The following is a 20,516-nucleotide window of genomic DNA, read 5'->3' as shown; positions in this document are numbered from 1 at the left end:
GTCAGCCCTTTTCGTAGGCGGCATCGGACTGTAGAACTCATAACAGATATGTGGGCGCCAGTATCAATCAGAGCAGAAATGGTATTGCCATTGACGAGAACACCAAGCAAACTGCGTCTTGAAGTAGGGGTCAGTCGAGGTTTCTCGGTCCTTGTCATCAATGCAGGCTTGCCTCCCAGAGCTGCACTGGCTAGTCTCCCGGGTGGTGGCCAGAGTAAGCGGGGGAGGGAGAGCAATGGCGTTGAGGGGAGCACGACTGGCGACTCTGAGGTGATAGCGATCGGCTAGACCAGTGTCCCGGAGCAGAGCGCAAAGATAGACGGTGAAGTTCACGGGCCGGAAAGTGGTCGTCGAGAAGAGATGTGCTAGAAGACGAGCCACAATCTTGGCGGCAGTCACCGGGCAAGCTTGATCGCCAATGCCGACAATTGCGGCAGTGGTGTGAAATGTGGCTGACATGAGAGCAAGAATAACGAATTGGTCAATCGTCTGGCGTCCTCCACTCAGACGGGTTTCTGTAGCGGGGTGTGAACCGGGGAGCAGAAGCGGCAGCAGCAACAATTGGGTTGGTGAAGTATTCAGTGTGAGGACCGGAAGTGCACATGGGCTGACGTGCATGACAGGTGGCTTATGGAATGCCCATATTCGCACCCTCTTGACGAACGACAGCTTGAATGAGGGATGTCGTTGCCAAATGGTCCTGAGCAGGTGTCTGAGAAGCGGCTAAAGCAATGGCTTTGAGCTCCTGGTGAACAATCCTGGTTAGATTGTTAGGCGTCGAGAATGGAGGGGGCATCACAGGATCTTTGTATGAGGATGTCGCAGCCGTGTTCGGGAGTCTGGTAAAGCGGTGAGTAATGTGTCTGCTTTTTGCTTGTTTAAACCGACGGCATTCTGTTTTGATAGAGTCAACCGTGCTGCAGTGCTTACACATGAGTATGTTGAAGGCATCCTCAGCTATGCCTTTCAATACATGGCCAACCTTGCCTGCCTCTGGCATGTCTTTGTCAAGGGTGCGGCACAAGGCTAGCACGTCTTGGATATATGCGACGTACAGTTCCGTCGACGTCTGAGCTCTGGCTGCGAGTTTGTGCCAGGCTGTCATTTGTCGTACGACCGATCGGCCAAATAATTCGGGTATCTTCTCCTTGCATATGTCCCAACTCATCAGTTCTTCTTCGTGCGTGTTAAACCACACGCGAGCTGTACCCCCGTAGGTAGAAAATTATGTTGGCGAGCATTAGCGTCTCATCCCACCTGTAGTGCTTGCTGACGCAATAGGAGCCAATCGTCAACGTCATTGTTGTCTGTACCGGAAATTGTGCCAGGATCGAGTATCGCGGAAGGACCGTGTTGCCGGAGCCGTGGGTGCGGGCTGCGATGACGGCATACTGTCTTCGGCCATGGAGGCGGGAGAAACGTGGCGTCCGATCCGAAGATCTAGGGCCGGGAGGAATAGAGCCCGTAACCTCCACCAAAAAGATGTTACGGGGGGGAGTATTTAATCAACAGTAAACGGCTAGCACTAGGCTAGTCAAGACTACACAGGGAACACAGGTTTTAGCAGGTCTTTCAGTCCAACAGGAGAGACCCTGACCCAGCCCCACTACAATGTCTTTGTCTTTGCCACTGTTCGTGAGAATATTATCGTTTCTTCAAATGTTTTAAAGTTTCAAAGGTTTGCTGACATTGTCATGCTTGTGCTACTACAGTCAAACCCACTTATGACGATACCGATTTTAACAATATATCAGTTATAACAATAAAAAGCTGCAGCACCGTCAACTTTTATATGTTTCCTGTGGGGAAATAACCCACTTACTACAATGTTCCCATATCGCATTATCGGTTATAACACTGAAGTGTGGCTGCTGGGGGGCCATTCCAAAATGTAATGGAATGAGAAATCCGTGAAAAGAAAAAAGTGAAATGCGAGCCGCTGCACGACTGCCCGCCACCCCAACTGCCGCTGTGCACTTCTGTCTATGAGAGATGCATGCCAGCCTCGCACATCTCTCCTGTCGCCCTCCCATCCCTCCGAACACAATTGGGCTGCGCCCATAGCTCTGCGCCGCGCCACCCTCTGAAATACGAATGGACCACGCCAACTGAGCTGCCAGCACTGCTCCCAGATTGTTCGCTAGGCCATCTCTATGGCTGGGCCCTCACAGTTGGTTCTTTGGTCTACAGCCCTCATTCTGCGCAATTCTGCTAACGGATTGAGTCACTCGTGCTTGTCTTTGTTCACTGCATTGAAGTCGTTCCTGGCCACGTTGTTTCTGAGCCTTGTTCGACTTGCCACCAAAACGCAAGATGTCTGGTCCGCCCGCTGATCAATAGCAATGCACAATGTTGCCAGTGAAAAGAAAGTGCACTGCTATAGATTTGGAAACGAAGTGGTTTTAAACGATGAGGCGATTGTGATGAATGTGTTTGCGTCAGATAGCGACAGTGACAGCCACGATGGTGGTGCCGACGCTGTAGGGCAGGCTGCCTCAACATTGTCCCCGTGGGAAGCCCTGCAGATGATTGAGTTCCTCACGGGCTCGTTTTCATGAGGGATCTTCTGCTTCACTACGTGGAGCACCTGGATGCCTTAGGGAAGGACGTCGGCAAGTTTCGTGTAAAGCAAGCAAGGCTGACAGACATGCGGTTTTCGCATGCTAGCCAGTGGGAAGTACGTGGTGAGATGCTTGTGACGATCACATCCTAGCATTTCTTCTGGATTTCTCAAGCTGACAGCTGCCGCGGCAACCTTCCTGCATCTTTTAAAAGGTGCCTGTTGAGGCCACTCAAGCGATGCCTCGGCGGAGCTCGTATGTCACTTGTCGCCCATGACCCCTCTTTGTAGTTATAACAGTGACATTCTTGAACGTTGACAGCCACGACTTGTTAACAACGCACGATCGGAGCATACAGGAAGCAGATTAAACAGTTAAATGAGCAAACACATTTAGAAGCCGGATCGAGGAAGGAGGTGAGAGGGAGAACTGGCCTCCCCACCATTATAGTCTTCTCGGAACAGCTACACCATCTGCCATATTGATTTATTTTTTCAGGCAACCCAGTTATAACAATTATTTGTTATACCAATGGAATGTTCATGGCAATTGAATATTGTTATAAGTGGGTTAGACTGTATTCATGTTGCCCATGTTGATGACACTGTGGGTGCTTCCTCATCACAAGTTTCCCTTGAGTAGATCTGGCTTCTTTTCAGCTGTGTTCAAGCACACACAATCAAGTCAAACAAGTACCAGTATAGAATGTCCTTTCTAGAGTTTTTTTTCGCGAAATCATGAACAGCTATGGCAAAGGACCTCTGCTTTCTAAAGTGCAGTACTTGCAAATCTCTTTCGTCTAAATTTCGTACAGCAGCAGTGACATTTTTTTCCTCACAGTAAACTTGTATGTTTGAAAGCGCAAAAGACAGCGCAAGTGATTGGCAAACACTGACATAAAGACCATAGTGCAGTAAGCTTTCTATACACATTTCATCCCTTCTTGCATCAGAGCACCCAAGTCTCTCGACAACTACCAGGCTAATATGAAACCTGGAGTATGCAGTTGAGACATGCAGCAGAGAATTCTTTCCAGACCGTAAATACTCAGCTAGCTGAAGCAACCTTCCCTACCCATACTGAGCATGATCGCCAGATCTCCCTTATAGCTGATGCGTCCTACAGCGCTGTTAGGCAGCATTCACACCGGCAATTGACAGAGGTCCACAACTGTCAACCGAGGAGCTGCCCACAGCAACCAGCGTTCACACTGGCGATTGCGACCTACCTGTCACCACACCAAAGTGTACCACGATTGCTGCCGTTCATGTCTGCTTGCACTACCATGGCCACGTAAAATAACCATCAGTGCATTGAAGTCCTGCTCATGCTCTGCTGATTGGTCCAGCAGCTTTGCGACTCCAGCAGCAAAGGTGAAGAATCGGTCAGTGAGCAACTTGATGAGATTGATTGCTTTTCAATGAATGTGACAATTTGCAACCAACTTGATCATACAACTTCTGTCAGTTGCTTGTCTGAATGCCGTTTTAGAGTTCATAATTTCGCTGATAAACTTTATGATGAACATATTCAAGGGCCCCTCAACAGGGCCCACTGCAAATTCTAGTTATACACTGGAAGTTCTAAGACACCCTCTAAGGAGTGCTTCACCAAAATAACTCTTTAATTTGATTTATTATCACAAGAGTTAGAAGAAATTGAATGCCCAGTCACCACAGCATGAGGCGAGCACGATTTTTAACAGAGACTTCCTCCCTGTGCCTCGAGTAGCATACACAAGCAACATTCCTACCCTGCCTTCTCTTGCACCGGAGCTGAGCAATTGCACTGTTTATTTGTTTACTTGACAAGCCCCACCTCCTTTTCTTTCTTATTTTTTCCTGTGTAGCACATTTCCAATCATGACATTGTACATTCCACATTGGATGATTTACTGAAGTAACGTGCCATGACATGTGACAGAGCTAGGATTGCGTTTAAGTCACAGTGTTACCTCGACTCTGGCTGGGAGTGGCACTTTCTCAAGCGGAAGGATAAGCAGCATTTTGATTGAAATTTGAGTTGTTTTCAGCAGTGTACAGCGCTGTAATACTTTGCTGATGCAATCATCAGTGTGTGAAGAATGTGCCGTGCTTGTCTAACATGGTGGTGAAACCTGGCGAGGGGGCCTTTCACAATCCCAAGGAATGCTAATCGCAGCAAAAGATTTACCCATGGGATATGCAGCATCCCAAAGCAACAGCAGCGCGATAAGAGAGATGCAGCAGTGATTGCAGGGATGCAGGTTAACGTGAACTGCTTGGAGTTCTTTCATGCTTATCCCAATCTAAGCACGAGAAGTGTTTTGGCAGCATGCGGTCGGTGCAGCTGGGAATCGTGCCAACAGCCTCGTACAAAACACTGCAACCACGCCAGTGGGTACAGTCAAACCTCGGTATATGAACACCGATATAACGAAACAAATCCAAAATGCTTTATATCTATACGAGCGCATAACGAGTGTATTCTTGTAAATAATATCAGACATAACAAAGGTATTTTTGTGTCAGATACAACTTAGTTATCACAAGGTTCAAAGAATAACGGATTCATGGGCAGAATGTACAAGCAATTCTGAATGGTTTAACCCTTTCCTTGGCCAGGGTGTCTACCAAGTTGACATTTCCAAATTCTCTGAGTTTTCCAGGTTTTCCCTGAGCGCCATTGCAAATTCCCCGGAGTGATGCAGAACTATGGTTTATGTCAAGACGGACTGAAACCATATCGCCCGATGCTGTCACTCTCTAGTAAGCACATGAAAACAATAAAAACATGACTTAATCCAATTTGAATACTAAGGAGCAGTGTTTATGTTATTCAAAAAGAGATTAGAAGGCATGGGTTAGTAAAATGCACAGCAAATAAAGTGTCTTCGAAAAAAATTGCAAATAGGGTTGGACATTATCCAATACGAATGAAAAGGAGATGCATATAGAAGCAAATATTTTCGAATATGAGCTATTTCTATCAACTGATAGCAACCTCAGTGGGATGAGACCCGAACTCTGTCACAATTGAGATTCTCTCTCAACAGCTCGTAAACCTCAACTGTCCTGACATACTCTCAGCCCGCACACGACGCCCAAGTGTTGTGTTTCACTGCTTTAAAGAGTTTATTTTGGTTTGGATGAGGGACACCTGCACCTCGTAATCAGCCAAAACTTTATTTTTTGAGCTCAAGCTCCTTCAAAACGGCGGCAGCAAGCTTCCATTCCCGTTTATACCTCAATGCGTAGGTCATTTCTCTTCTTGTCCACCTTCCGCCACTCGTTCGCCCCAAGGACCATTTGGAGCATCTTGGTCAGTTGCGCAGTCCACGACCGATTTTTCGAACTCCCTAGGGGCCGCGAAAACGTCCGAAAAATCGGCCAGTTGGAAAAAAATAAATCCATGTCATTTACTGCTCTTAGGGGCTCAAACCGCCACAGGCACGTTCGAAAACGCTCTGAAGGCCTGTCGGTACACATATTAGGCATATCGGTGCTCCTACTGGGACAGGAAATACCGGGTGCCTGCGTGTATAATTAAGGAAAACATACTGTGTTCCGTGGCCCCTTCTCATGTTTGTTATGCTTCACTGCAATATGTTTCCGTAAGCTTTACCAAGCAACATTTCTGTAGAGAGGCAAAGCTGACTTTCAGGAACCAGCATTATGCAACGCACCGTGTTTTCCAAGTTTTTAAGCCAATCGCGAGGACCACAAATGTGGAGTCCGTGCCATTGCTGGCAGCAGCTAATTCTTTCAATAAAAAACTCGGCACCCAACGGCAAGAAGCTTCATAGCAAACGTCGAAGCAGCTAGGCCTATCGTCGCCGCAGTGGTGGCAACGGCTGCCAGCGGATCTGCGTGCGAGAATGCCGGTTCGAGGTGGCGAAGTAATCAAAACGGCAGTGTTGGTGCCTTTGATTATTGCCGCTTCGGACCTGCGGTCACGGCAAAACGTCCGGAAATTCGGACGGCGAAGAGTTCTTGCGTCGGAAATTTCACACGTTTCTATACGTTGACTCTATGGGGTACGTGGTAGGGCCGCGAAGCCGTCCAAATTATCGGGAATGCGGAAAGTCGCTCGTCGACTGTACACTGGCAACTCCTCCTGCCGACGACAGGGCATCAAAGACGATTCCATTACGATTCCTATCTTTTACTCGATCCAGCATTACCGCGACTTTCGACCCTTTCAATAATATTGCCGCTAATTTTCCCTGATAGAGGCCCAAATTCCCTGAGTTTTCCCCGACTTTTTCCAGACTACTCAAAATCCCTGAGAATTCCCGGTTTTCCCGGTTGGTAGACACCCTGCTTGGCATGGATGAGCTGGGTTCGTCCACGTGTTTCTGGTAAACACAGCCAAGGACAAGCCGACAGTACTTTTAGTTTTCCAGCAATGCCATATGTGAGCTGCTTTCTTCTCAATGCTTTGTTGTGCTTCTGGTAGATGGCAGGACAGAATCCGCGGGCCAGTGCAAGAGTTTATTCAGGTGGAGGAGGTTGGACACAGGGGTTCTTAAAAGATAGTTTGGCCATTTTGGTAAGAATTCAAGATAACAGTGTAGCATGAAAAGGGTTAAGTCACTGCCCCAAAGTTTGCAAAAGGTGACTTACACATTGGCAGCGCTTCTTGTGACGGAAGCACCTCGTTCACGCTGATGTGTACCATACTTTTGCTTGGCTGGCCCTCGCTTTTCTGTGGGGCCTCTGGTGGTGCTGCAAATTCAGTGGTGGAAGAGTTAGTGGTGATGGCTTGTAGAGCTTAGCAAAGTTCGATTTCGGGCTAATTGGTGCATAGCTGTCAATGTTTGTGGCCCAAAGGTAAAGGAAGGAAGGAAGAAACAAACAAACAGAAAGAGTACGAACTTGCAGCTCATCTTATTTCGTGAAAACGTACGCATATATAGAATGCTTCTTTTTTTTTCTATGTTTTAGAGTCCTTACTACAAAGCAGGATGTTCCGACGGTAAGCCTGACTCCACTCAAGAGACAAGGCCCCAGGTGGTTCTTTACATGCAGAAGATCGCCCATAACATGAAAAGGGTGGCGACCAGGCACAATGTGCCTGGGGTATTTTCAGCACCAAACAGAGTTTCTCACAATATTGCCTACAGGGAAAACTAGCACTGTTCCGCTGGTGTATTTATGGGAATGCTGGGATGTGGTGCTTTTTGGATCGACATCGTTCCTGCAGAGCCAGGACACCTCGAAGGCACATCTGGCCAGCACTATTCTGTCTGTCGCAGTGGTTCGTTTTCCAATCACAATGTTCATTCTCTAATAAAACAGCATGCAAATGGCTGTTCTTTCTTTAACATTGCACAAGAACATTTTTCATGCAATCATGAGGACTTGTGCTTGGATGTACAATTATATGAAACGTAAGAAGTAATGGCAGGCTGCGAAAATTGGAGGACAGACTACAAGGTCAGCCCTCGCTTTGTGACAGTTCGTCGTCTGTTCTTGTTTTGTCAGTGCTTGATTATGCACTGAAGGTTCGTAAATTTTATAGAAAGATGTAACGTGGGCAAATGAAAAAGATTATACGAAGATAATGTTTTAAGAATGCTTTATCTGTGCAGGCACGACCATGCTTTAGGCCAAGCCATATTTGAAACAAGGCCTCAGAGGCCCACATCCCAACATTCCAAGGTGGCACAACGCCTGTTAGGAAATTCACATAGGCAGTGGGGCCACATTTCCCTCTGGTATTATTGTGGGAAACTCCATGGCACCAAACAAGCTGCAGAGGCTTTGTGCCTATGTTTCAATGAAGAAGGTGAGGCCGGCATGCCAGAAGAGGCCCTGCCTGCACTGCACTGTGGACGTGGCATGTGTTCACACCTCTGAGCTGTGGCAAGGCTGCAAAACCGACCGGTGTGTTAATGATTGAACAAGGGAACATGTCCTCTCAATTAACAAGGGCACTGGTTCACACTTGCTGTTCCACTGTGGCTCATGTGGATGTAGTCTGGGGGCATGCACATTCTCGGAAGAAGCCAGTGATGTGATGGCACGAGAACTTATGGAAACTCATTACACTAAACTTATTACACTCAGTGTTCTTTTAGACCATACGGACTTTTTATAAAACGACTATAAGTGCAGCATATGTGGCGTTTCTGTCGAGGAGTTCCTAGGTGAGGTGGACATATTTTAAAGCGACAACGTTAAGGGCCCCAAGTCGAAAAAAAATCCAACACTGGCGTCGGACATCGCTTGGTGAAAAATAATTTCAAACCACAACCACGCAGGCCCTCCGCGTGCCACAGAGGTGTTACTTGACTAATTTAATTGCTCAAAGTAAAATACATCAGAAAAATCGTAAAGTATGACCTAAAGACAACCTACAGACATGATATATATAGCGTCGGAGTTTAATTTAATATATGGCAGAAAACATAATTCTGTTATGCAGAAACTTGAAGACCAATACCTTTTCCGAGCGGCGCGGTCCACTCAGTTCTTTGGCACACCATGACTGCACTCACCACCGCGCAACCGCAAGAAAGCTGTGGTTGCCAGGAAGCATGACAAGCAGTCAGGGACCTTTGAAATTTATCGCGTTCCACTCTTGAATGGGCCCTTCACCAGGCCCCAAAGCAAATTTTGGTTATATGCTGGAAGTTGCTACATGTCCTCCAGAGAGCGTTCTGCTGCAAACATTTTCAGGTCGGTTCATTAATAGCCAAGATAGAAACATTTCCGTGCTGCAAGCCTATGATTTCAGGAAGCAAGCTCCACTGCCAAGCGAGACACTTTCTCCACTCGCCCCGTCTAGCCCCCGCAAGCGAAACTCCTCCCCTGCATTCTCCTATACAGGACCTTGAGGATCGTGTGACGCATATGTCATGGGCCCCGCCTTCATTTCTTTCTCCTTGCCTTTTGGCGACATAGCGCACTTTCGCTGACGACATCGCATGCGAGCTATTATGACTGTCTTGTTTCGCGCAGCACACTATTTTGCGTTCTGTGCACAAGGACACCTGACTAGTGGTATAAGTAAGTGCTACACGAATACTGAGGCAGACACAAGCAGATCACAAAGCATGATCCCGTGTTGGAAAATGGTAGAAAATGACATGGTTTCAGTGCCCACGCGCGACTGCACGACATGGGAACAAGCAGACGAAACAGATGTACATCTCTCTTGCTGCGGTGTGAAGTAAAACAAAAACATGCAGACATTCGGTTTGCGTGTTTTATAATTTCTCTAAGCTTTAATTCATCTATTCAAGCAACATATTACACAAATAACACATGTTGCTTTGAATAATTCTCAAAGTCACGTGTCACCACAAGCGATGTCACAGTGCAAACACATGTATGTAGGTGAACTAGCACGTGTACGTCCTCCGGCTTGTAGTGTGGAGGCCGCAAGGAGAAGGGGGAAAATGGTGTTCTGTTGGAAATTTCAGATTTTTCCGCGGTGCGCAGCGATGTAATACTTTGCAGACATGATCGTTATCATGAAATGTATGCTCTGCACTTGTCCACTCAAAATGGCCAGACCTGGTGAGGGGCCCTTTAAAGGCAAAGCTTAAGCGTCCTCCAAATTTCGACACAAATAATGTGAGTTTCGGAAGACTAATTAACAAAAATGCATAAAATAACTTTTTTATTAGTGCCTTAGGGGCAGTTGTTATGGTAAATTGGAAGGCAGGCAAATTTAACGCACCCTCTTCTTTTTTTGTGTTGAAAGTTGCACTTAATTTGAGAATTTTATCCTCAAATTTCAACGGTAAATCCAAGCAATATTTTAACCAAGCACGCTGGGAGCGCCGAAAAGGCACCGCCGGTATCATATTAGATGGAAACGCCCGGTGTCGACAAGAGCAAGGAAGTTTGAAAACTGAGCAGCCAGTCGAGGCAGCTACTGATATGGCACGCTTTGTCGGGGACGGATGGGCAGCTGTGTGCCGGTTCAGGATTTGTCGCGACATGCTATCGCTCAAACTTTGCCCCACACTTCTTTACGGGGTGTTGCCGTCCATCCGTCTGTCTAACTATACAGTCGAACCCGGCTATATCGAACTCTCCAAAAAACGCCTATCCGTTCAATATAGAGCATGATTCGATATAAGCCAGCTAAATAATTGGATGTCATAAAAGCACATACCATTTATAAAATCACTTTATTGATGAAACTAGCTTAGTTTCGCACGAAATAGTCCGGAATTTTCTTCTGCTTGGGCAATTTCGGTGCGTGCGACGCACGCACTTTACCACTTTGTTAAGGAGTCTGAGCAGCTGAGGCCGCAACATTCCACATTTGCGCAGAAGCACCGGACTAGTGCGAGTGCACCAATCACTTCGGAGGATGTGGGCCAAAGACGGTCGTTGCTTTCCTCATTGTGCCCACTTTCACTTGTGCTCGGCACGATGTCGGCAATGTAGTCTTCGTTTCCGGGCTCTCCTGTGGTCGCGACACTATCATTTGCACTCACAAACTCGTCCACCATTGATTCGTCAATAGCTTCCGGAAATTCTGACAGCTCGCTCCAACCTTTGGCAACACCGGCAATGGCTTTGTCGCATTAATCAGAATTTACAGTCATCACCGAGCACGCGGAAGTCGGTACGGCTGAAGCTATTTCGCATGAACCACTCGTACACGGCCATGCGTACGCGTCGGGCGCCATGGGCACTAGGGGCACCGGGTCGCGAGTTAGGCCGCTTTAGCCCTAAGTTCCCCCTTCAAGATCGCGCCGAGAGTGCACCTCGGAATCTTGTACGTTGCGGGGACATCCGACTTCTCACCGCGTTCGACCCGATTTATGATTTCGAACTTCATGACGAAAGGCAAATTCTGCCGCTTCATCACGGCAATATTGCGGGAGAAGGCACAGAAGGCGCACAATGCACTAGAAAAGCAGCGAGACAACTCGCACTTTCGCCATCTTGCACGACGAGGCCACAAGAGCCTCTGATTGGCTGTCTGAGCAAGCGCTGCGGGTGGGCCAGGATCATTTTTTGCAGGGGGGTGTCGGCGGCTCCGAGGTAGTGCAGTCACGTAGGGAGAGCGGTTGGATGGAGCCGCGCCGCCGGGTTTTGCCGTCACCGTGAGGGAAAGCCAACTTTCGCGGCCACTTTCCGCCGCTTGACATTCGATATATCGGGAGTCACTACTAGTTTTGTTTGATGTAAGCGTAATTTTTGCTATATATACTCATTGTAATTCTACAGTGTCCAGAAATTGTTCGATATATGGAATAATTCAATGTAAACAGGTTCGATATAGTCGGGTTCGACTGCACATATATATATATATATATCTATCTAACCATTTTCCCACCTAGCTGGTTAACTGGGTAGTCAGTGGTTGAATGGGTAATGCATCCAGCTGCTCTGCTAAGGAAGAGGGTTCGAAACCAACCGTCGTACCAACTCAGGTCACTGAGCGTGTGGCAATAGGCAGGTTGCGAATGTAGTTCCCGAGCCTACTAGGGCGCCCCTCGCAGCGGCGAGCTCGCACCCGGCAGGATATGACCGGCCCGCTTGCGTTCGGAAAGCCTGTCTGTGCACTGTTTCGCACATAGCTGTTGCGTAGTGGGCTGCAACAGCACGTACACCAACTCACGAGGAACAATGTTTTACAGGTTTCCGAGCCGACCGTATGAAGTAGAAAGGTGTCAACGCTGGATCGCGTTTGTCCGACGGCAGAAGTAAGCTGTTTTATGTTCCGGCGTTATGACAAGTGCGTTAACGCTGAATTCGTTGCTTTTACAGCGATGATGGCAGCAATGGGACACCTGCAGTGTGTACCAGCATATGTAACAAACAAAGTAGTTTGTTTCCACACTGTACCGCAGTAAGGCTGTGGAACTGTTTCCCAATCCTCTCCTATGCAAACAGCGTCAGGGCTTGCTGAGAGCTACGAGGAGGGGTTGCAGCTGGCTCAGCTGGAATACACCCTTCTGCACCCAGCATATCAACTAAGAGGCAGTTGAGATCACCAAAATATTTGACGATGTGGTTTATTGGAACCTCCTTTGCACACACTGAAAAATCGCAACATAAGAAGTCTTGAACTTCCAGTAACTTAGGCGAAAATACTTTTTCAGCGTAGTCTAACAAAACTGGTCAGTTCCTCCCTTTTCTTTTTGTTTGAGGAGAGCAACGTTAGAATACCTCGGGTAGGTCTTACGAGATGTTGGTACGCCCCACGTTCTTGGATGAGATATTTCCCGATTAGAGATTCCCGAAACCCAACTAAAATTAATCCCAGCACACTGTTTCACACCATCATTACCGTTTGACAGGGTGCCAAACACGCAGCGCAAGCTGCTGACACCGTGAGTAATCCTACCGCATTTGAGCAACTATTCGTCAGATGCCGCTAGGGGTCCAAAAGACAGGGCGCCACCTAGCACTTGCAACATGCCCATGTGTACATATGTGCAGTTCTTCAACAAACCACTTTCATGCCAACATGGGTCACTGTAGATGTGGGACTAAGTAAGAACCACTGTTTGAAGAGACTCTTTAACGCCAATCTGGAGCGCTGGGTATGTTCCACTTGGTCTGTGCTGGTCTTCAATGAACCTCCTTGATGTCAACTTGAGTCACCGGTTATGTGCCAGCAGGTGTGTGCCGCTGTTCAATGAACGTCTTTGAGGCCAACTTGGGTAACCAGGTATGTGTTACTAGAAATGCGTCACTCTACAATGACCAGAAAGGTCCCTTAAATTTCTCTGATGGCGGGTGCAATTGAACCCACGTTCCAAGGGTTCCTGACGGACAGCAATCCGACGCATCAGCAGGCTGCACCAGAAATGCACTGGGTATGTGCCGCTTGAAGTGCCGTGGCTGGACCATGCCGGAGGCTTGTGGCGAGCTTCTGTAACCTATTGCCAGGGAGCAAGGCATTGATCATTCCACACATGAATGTAGCCGGACAGTTCCCTTTACATACGGCTTACATCCAAGGAAGGTTACCAGAAATGTTCACCAGGGCAATCCCACGGTGAACTCAGACCACACTGAAAAGGCCAGGGGCCTTGGCGGACCCCTGTAATCCAGCTCCATGGAGGCCTCAGCATTGAATGGCGTCATTGTGAGAGAGTTCAAAACCGTGCTGTTAGGGCCGGGGGTAGGTTGTGCATCCCTGTCATCTAGCCTACTGGAGGCCACAGTACGGAAGCAGGTACATCTTGTAAGCCGGTCATGGTAAAGTCCGACGACCATTCATGGTCCAGATGTGCCTGAACGATGCAGATGGTTGCATGTCCGTGTAATTCAGCGTGGGTGGAGTCGCAGCCTCTGGATCTGAGCTCTCCCCACCTCCTAGGGGTGCGTCACGGGCAACGTGCGGGTGGAGTCGGATGCTCACACGGCTCAGTGGGGGAGCTCTTGCCACAGCCTCGAATCAGAGGGCTGCGGTCGCAGAGAGGGGGAAAAATGCGGAAGGCCCCTTAAATGGCACCCTGCAAAACGTGTGGGTTGTCTACTCCCTCCTGCTATCCCGGTGCAGGGAATGTGCCCTGGTAAGCAGAACTACACCTCAGCTGCGGCAGGTCTGGTCAGCTTTAACAAGGGAAATGGCGGCTGAAGTCGCATGCTTTAGTGAGCTGTACCACGAATGCACTGGGTATGTGCTGCTCCTCAATGAACTTCTCACCAACTTGGGCCACCGAGTGTGTCCCAGTGATTGTGCTGCACTCAGCATTTACAGGCACCTAGCTTGTGTTCTCAGAAGCCACGTGCTAACTTCTCGGCAGCACCACTATACGGTGCAGTGTGTCCAGAAACGCGAGAGAGGAGCCCCATTGCGGCATGACGCGCTTCTCAGCATGTGCATGCACGGGCGCACCATGCATTTCAATGACCACACGCAGGCTTTGTGGTGGCGGTGCTAGATGGTGTCGATTGCTCTTAGGGAAGCGCGAAAGAGGAATAAACACTGCAGCGCGAAAGAGGAATAAACACTGCAGTACACACCTCATACATAACTCGTTTCGGCGGTGGCAATATGTTGTGTCGCTATATTGATTCAATACTAGTCAACAGTCATCGTGAGACGGGCTCTACCAATTCTTTTTTGTTATTTCTTGCGTTTCCTTGCATTATATTTAATTCCGTGCACTCTTGAAAAGGTTAGCCAGCTGGTTTATGACAGGCTAACCTCCCTGTCGTTCTCTTTATTCGTCTTCCTATGTGTAAACCCCCTCCCCGCCCACGCCACCACTCCTCACACACATTCCTAAAGCTCCACCAAATCAAAGTTGAGATTTGACAGCTATTAGGCGGTCAACATTTCGCTGCCTTGTTCACTTCTTTTGGATGGCAGTAGCTATCGGCATCTCTTCGGGTGCGAAGGGCAGTTTTCTCATTGATTCGGTGCCCATGCGATTAACTCGAGATGTGTTCAGTTGTCACCATCTATTCAATGGCCACTTGCATCGCTATTGCTTTGTTAGTTCAACCTTTGTTTTAATTGATCCAGGGACTAGGAAAGGGATTCGGTTCGTGGTCAGTTGGTCTGTATGTTTGTGGAGTTGGGGTGGGAGAAAACACCAGCTGCGTTTAAATTTTTCTTTTGCTTCATTATTTCCTTGAGCGATGGCTCACCGCGACACTGGCACATCCTTGGAACCATATGCCCACGATATGGGTTAGATAAGGTGGAAAATAAAATAATGCGAGGCAGCGTCCATCATCAAACCATGCAATAAGCCTTAAGCCTATAAGCAATATGACTGTCACCCGTTACCTCGTCTGGTATTCCCTAATTTTAAGTCACTTTTCGTGAAAAATTGGCAACTGGCAACAGGAGTCGCAAAGACTTGAGAAATTACGTGATCTACTATGGGAGAGAGGCAAGGCAACAACCAAACAAGAAGGAAAAGCAAAAGGTAACAAATTTAACCATTGTTTATGAAAATATTTATGGATGAACATCTATTTATTTAAAACGGAAGTCGAGAAAACGGCGCAGGAAGTGAGAATAATTCCGTGTATTTTGAATAATGCTTCTACAGTCATCAGTCGAGCCGCCTGATGTAGCCACTTCTCTGCTGTGTTTACGTGGGCATTTTTCTGATGTTGCACGGTGAGCCTCCCCCACCCGAAAAAGAATCCTGGGTATGTGCCGGAATCCTGGGACCTAGGTTGGGAGCGCAAGCCCCTGTGGCATGGGCAGCACTGCCTTGTTGCACCCCTGTGTGCCTGGGAGAAACCTACATAAAAGCGAATAAGATATCCGTATTGGTATCTGGTGCTGTCATTGCAGGGCTATGCTTGCTTACACTCGTCCTTATTCGCCTTCCTTCACTCTGGACCATCCTTTCACACAAAGTTCCCCTCACTCACAAGCTGGCCATGTGCAGTCTTGGCAGCCTCTCACGCAACTTGGCTGTTTGCTTTACTAACAACTGAACACTCACATTAAAGAGATGCTCATAACCAGTCTCAACATTGAATGCCAAAGCGTTTGTGCATGGTTTTCGAAATGTTATTAGTTCTCTTGTAATCTATCATGTAGGTGTCCCTGAGTTTGTTCAACATACTTATATCTGCATATACCTCCATAAGAGCAATACCGAAAAAACATGCTTCATACACGGGACTTACAGTGCTGCTAATCACAAACAGGTTTTTTCTTTATAGCACAGGCATTTGTACATTCCTGCAGATAATAGACAATTTATCAGAACCTGGGAAAACCAATTTGTCCGGTAAAGTTGAGAAATTCATCCAAGCTTCAGCATTAACGCTCATAAGTGAAAAATTTTTAGCCGGAACCATCAAAGGATGCTTGTCAAATTTAAGTGACAGCTTCACCAGTAGATCTTCTGAAATATGTGCTGCTGGGACACTTAGAAGTTAACTCTGTATTGGTATCATGATGTGGTTGGGTGCTATAACATATGGGCACATCAGAGTGTACTCGACAAGTAGTATTAAGCCTCACGCGAGGGAGTGGGGGATGCACCAATGTATCTATTTTACCTGGACCTGTAATTATACCATCAGATATGCTGCAGCCAGCATCTCATCTCGCTTCTGCTGCTAAGGGCTTTCTTTGGATCCTGTGTTGATGTGCCAGCACTCCAGCATAGTGCATCGTGTTTGACGGAGAAATGTAGCGCGTGGTGTATGTGCAATGCCTGTTGTGTGTCCTTTCCCCACCTGAAGCAGACTGTGATGCTGATGCCAGAATTGCAGCTGGTATCACTGTGTAATGAGAGAACGGGCCACTCACTTTTCTTCCAGCTGGGTTTGTAGAAACAGCTGTTCTTGGTCATCCGTATGCGTCCTGGAAGATGCAGGCAGAGCATTTAAGAGTCATGCGTTTCTCTGTGCAAAAACAGAGTCGTTCGTGATAAAATTGGGCTGCAATCCTCAAACGGGGCACTTGATGGCTGTTCTTATCGCAAGGTATAGAACTGACTGCAAGAACAGATATGCATAAGGCATACACACAGAAGAGGGCGAAAGCAGGAACCATAGAGCTTAAAATATTACGCAGAGGGATACCTGGCACCATCGTCTGCAAATTTCCTACGACACTGTGCCACAATGGGAATGCCGAGATCTGGGTGCATGAGGCTTGTCTCAAACATGGCTTGGCTTAAAACATACGTCATTTCCACACAGATAAAGCTCCCTTAGAATGAAATGATCACATAAAGTCTGTTTGCCTTCAATTATATCTTTTGTTACTGTTCATACCTCGTTTAATACGACAAATAAGTGAAAAAAACAAAATCAATTGATTGAAACTCTTCCACAGTGAGTGCCAATCTTGTAGCTTTTCTTCCGACTTGAGTAGCCACCAGTATCATTCACGGTTGATAAAATTATCATGGTTTAGTAAAAATTGTTTTGACAGCATGTATTTTACATGCTGTTTCAGTAAAGAATGAGCTATCATTAAAGCTAGAACACTGCCAGCCAGACATGCTATCATGGTGCCTTGGCTCTCTGAGAAATATACCCAATACAAAGCCAGCATTCTCATGCACACAGCAGCACGGCTGCTTTATTTTTGCCTCCAGATAATTATCAGAAGCTTTATGCCAGAAACTATAGATATTTTAACACTTGCCTAAACATGACAAATGCGCCACAGGGAGACAGACACTTCATTAACCATTTGAAGGTCAATGCCATAAACATATGGCGCCACGAACAAGTCCCAAACAGTCGATGCCGTATATTTACGGCGGTGGCAGTGTTTGAAAGACACACCAATTTATAAACTTTTTGTTGCCCAGAAGTGCTGCCACCCTGTGTGGATACAAGCAATCTTTTTATTCGTTCCATAGTTTCTTGGTTTCCTTTCCACAGCTTCATTACGCTGGCGTTTCAGCGACAGCTTATGCATCTGCGTGGGGTTTAGCTTTGGTTTTATCCCGCGGGCTGTTTTTGTTTGTTGCGCTCGTAAAAGCTGATGCCTATCTGGTTTCTAATCTCTACTGGGCCTCGTCTGTTGCTCATGGGGTGTGATTACATCTCTTCACAGGAGGGCGCTGGTATATACGGACACGTAGGGTGCCTCGATGCCAGCGCCGCCGTTCAGGGTGGAGACAACCTCAACGGTGCCGCCATATTGAAGCACACGGGATCGGCTGCGCTAGCGTTCGTAACGGCGCCGTTCACGCTCTCGGCGTGCTTCAAGTGCTTTGATTTGAACAATCTTTTTATCAATATTGCACTGCGCATCTTTTTACTCATAATAGCCATTTTAACATCCGAGGGTCGAAGACGTAATTGTACGAATTAATTTTAGGGCCCCGAGTGGTCGAGGTTGAACAATTAGTGTGCCGTCAGTTGGCTATCATTTTAAACAGGCTATCATTTTAAACATCCGTTGCCCAGCAGGTGCTACCGCTCCGTGCGAGTGGAAGAAATTGTTTTTTTTTTTCTTTTTCTACGTGGTTTTTGGTTTTTCAATTCGTGCGCTTTGATAACAGCTGCACATCATCAGCCGCCTGCGCGCGCGGCGGTTGGTTTCGCTTTTGTTGCGCGAGCTGTTTTCGTTCGTTTTGCTCCCAACGACAACCTGTCTGCTTTTTAATTTTTCAAAGTGTAACTGCGAGTTCCTCACCTGTTTATTGCCCACAGGGGTGCGTGCAATTACATCTGTTTACAGGCTGGCGCTGGTACATACAAACGATGCCGCGTATACCAACGTTGCCACTGCGCCTGCGTTTTCTTTCACGAGGCCCACGAAAACTGATTGCACCTCATTGGCGGTAGGATAAACCACTACTGCAAGTTTTCCACTTGTTTCATTTTTCTGACAGGCGCACAACCACCGAGCGTTCTTGCGTGCGCTCATATGCAGACTCCGCCTGCGCTCTGGACATGCACACCGGTTGTTCTGCTACGATTCCTCCGTTTGTGAAGTGCATTTCTGCATATATTTTTCATTGCATTTATTTTATTCATGCCCATCTGTACTCATCTATAAACCATGCTTGTACACTTACACAAAAAAGGGTGAATTTGAGGTCATTAAATAACTGCAGTAATTCTTTTCTAACAGCTTTAAATCCGAAATAAAAGTAACAGACTGAAAATTTATGCTTTGTGAAAAAGACTCGACCAGAAAAGGTTTAGTAAAAAGCTGCAGTTTTGACGATGCCTGTGCATGCAATTCCTATTTTGCCTGCAAAATTGGGTGGTGATGGGCTAGGCTAGTGCTGCAGAAAAATATGTAACCTAGCTTGCCAACCTCACCCCTTACAGACAGCAAAGGCAACAAAACAAAAAAACAGTGCAAATTATTTATTTATTGTCAAGTGCAGTCGACCATGAATAAACGCAAACTATAATACAAGTAAGAAAGACTGAGGGACAGATAAGTGGGGTATGTACAGTGGGGTTTAACCTTAAAAGGAAAGCATAAAAGCAAAGCATGAAAAAAGATGCAAACTACAAAATAAGCCAGCAAGTCAGTGGTAAAAAAGCAGCTATTTACGGAGTGGTGTAAGATTTAAAGCAAGGTACCCTACGGCAAGTTCACGCCAGCCACAGTCTTGCTGCCATAACCGTCGTCTGAATCATCAGGCTCGCTCAGCCAGCGGAGGTAGATACACAGTCGCATGACAACAAAACGGCACATCAGTTTTCTCGTAACGCTTGGGTGGTCAGCGCATTCACTAGGTGGCAGAGAAACTGATCGCTCAATAAGGCTCATCAATGTATTGATTGGGAGATCCAAATGACAAATATTTTCCTGTGAAAATATCTTAAAGACACATTCACAGGAAGAAACAAAGCGCAGTACCGTATGGCTTACATACACCAAATTTCTAGAACCTTGATTGTACTCCTTGAGCTGCACAAAAGCATGCTCACCAGAAGCCGCATCAGCAATCAGGGTCTCAGTACAGGTGGAGCATGGTTTGTTAGTAGATATAAAAGACTTCACCAAATACCCTGCCAAGTGAGCAATGATGTCGTTTTCTACAAGAGACTATGGCTCGCCCTCTGTGCATTCATCATCGTACGAGAGTTCTTGAAATTCTTTCTGCACTTCTTGAATCTCTGCAGAGAAGAAATCCACTAAGTAGTTGGTGTCGTCAGCTTCATAACCAGAGTTCTTAGGTACCTTGAGGAACTGGCTAACTGACACAATTCTGAGCGCATTTTTGACATATGCACTGGGCACGGGGAGAAATCATCCGGATGACCGAAAACAAGTTCTCCAGGCAATCTTGGGCAATCGTCCTGTCAAGAAGAATGCGTAGCCACATTTCTTTAGCAGAAATTCATGCAGTTGAAGCACTACAGCAGTGGACATTAGCTCCCCTGCCTGGCATGGCTTCCAGACCTTTTTGATGCCAATGCCTAAGCTCTCAATGACTTCAACAGCGAGTTTCAGCGTTGCGATAGTCTCTTCATATTTGCTTTCATTTGATAAGCTCAGAGCAACAACAGGGTGCCGTGCAGTCATGATTGTGTACCACTTGAAAATTACTTCACAAAACCAGGCTGTTGTTTCAGCCTCGGGCAG

At 47.0% G+C, this 20,516-nt stretch overlaps 1 protein-coding gene across 3 annotated transcripts in view; it reads right to left on the bottom strand.

Annotated features, from left to right (window-relative positions):
- Positions 1-20,516, bottom strand: part of LOC126519316 (uncharacterized) — a 111,272-nt gene that overhangs the window by 20,872 nt on the left and 69,884 nt on the right. For all 3 annotated transcript variants that reach the window (XM_050168944.3, XM_055065267.2, XM_050168943.3), the window contains exons 3-4: positions 16,755-16,808; positions 7,166-7,267 (exon numbers count right to left, since the gene is read on the bottom strand). In XM_050168944.3, the coding sequence (XP_050024901.1) occupies positions 7,166-7,267; positions 16,755-16,808 (156 nt within the window). The remainder of the gene's footprint in view (positions 1-7,165; positions 7,268-16,754; positions 16,809-20,516) is intronic.

Source organism: Dermacentor andersoni, chromosome 10, assembly GCF_023375885.2.
Source record: "Dermacentor andersoni chromosome 10, qqDerAnde1_hic_scaffold, whole genome shotgun sequence".
NCBI lineage: Eukaryota > Metazoa > Arthropoda > Arachnida > Ixodida > Ixodidae > Dermacentor > Dermacentor andersoni.
Note: the sequence above shows the minus strand (reverse complement) of the source record. Positions and strands in the feature narration are given on the sequence as shown.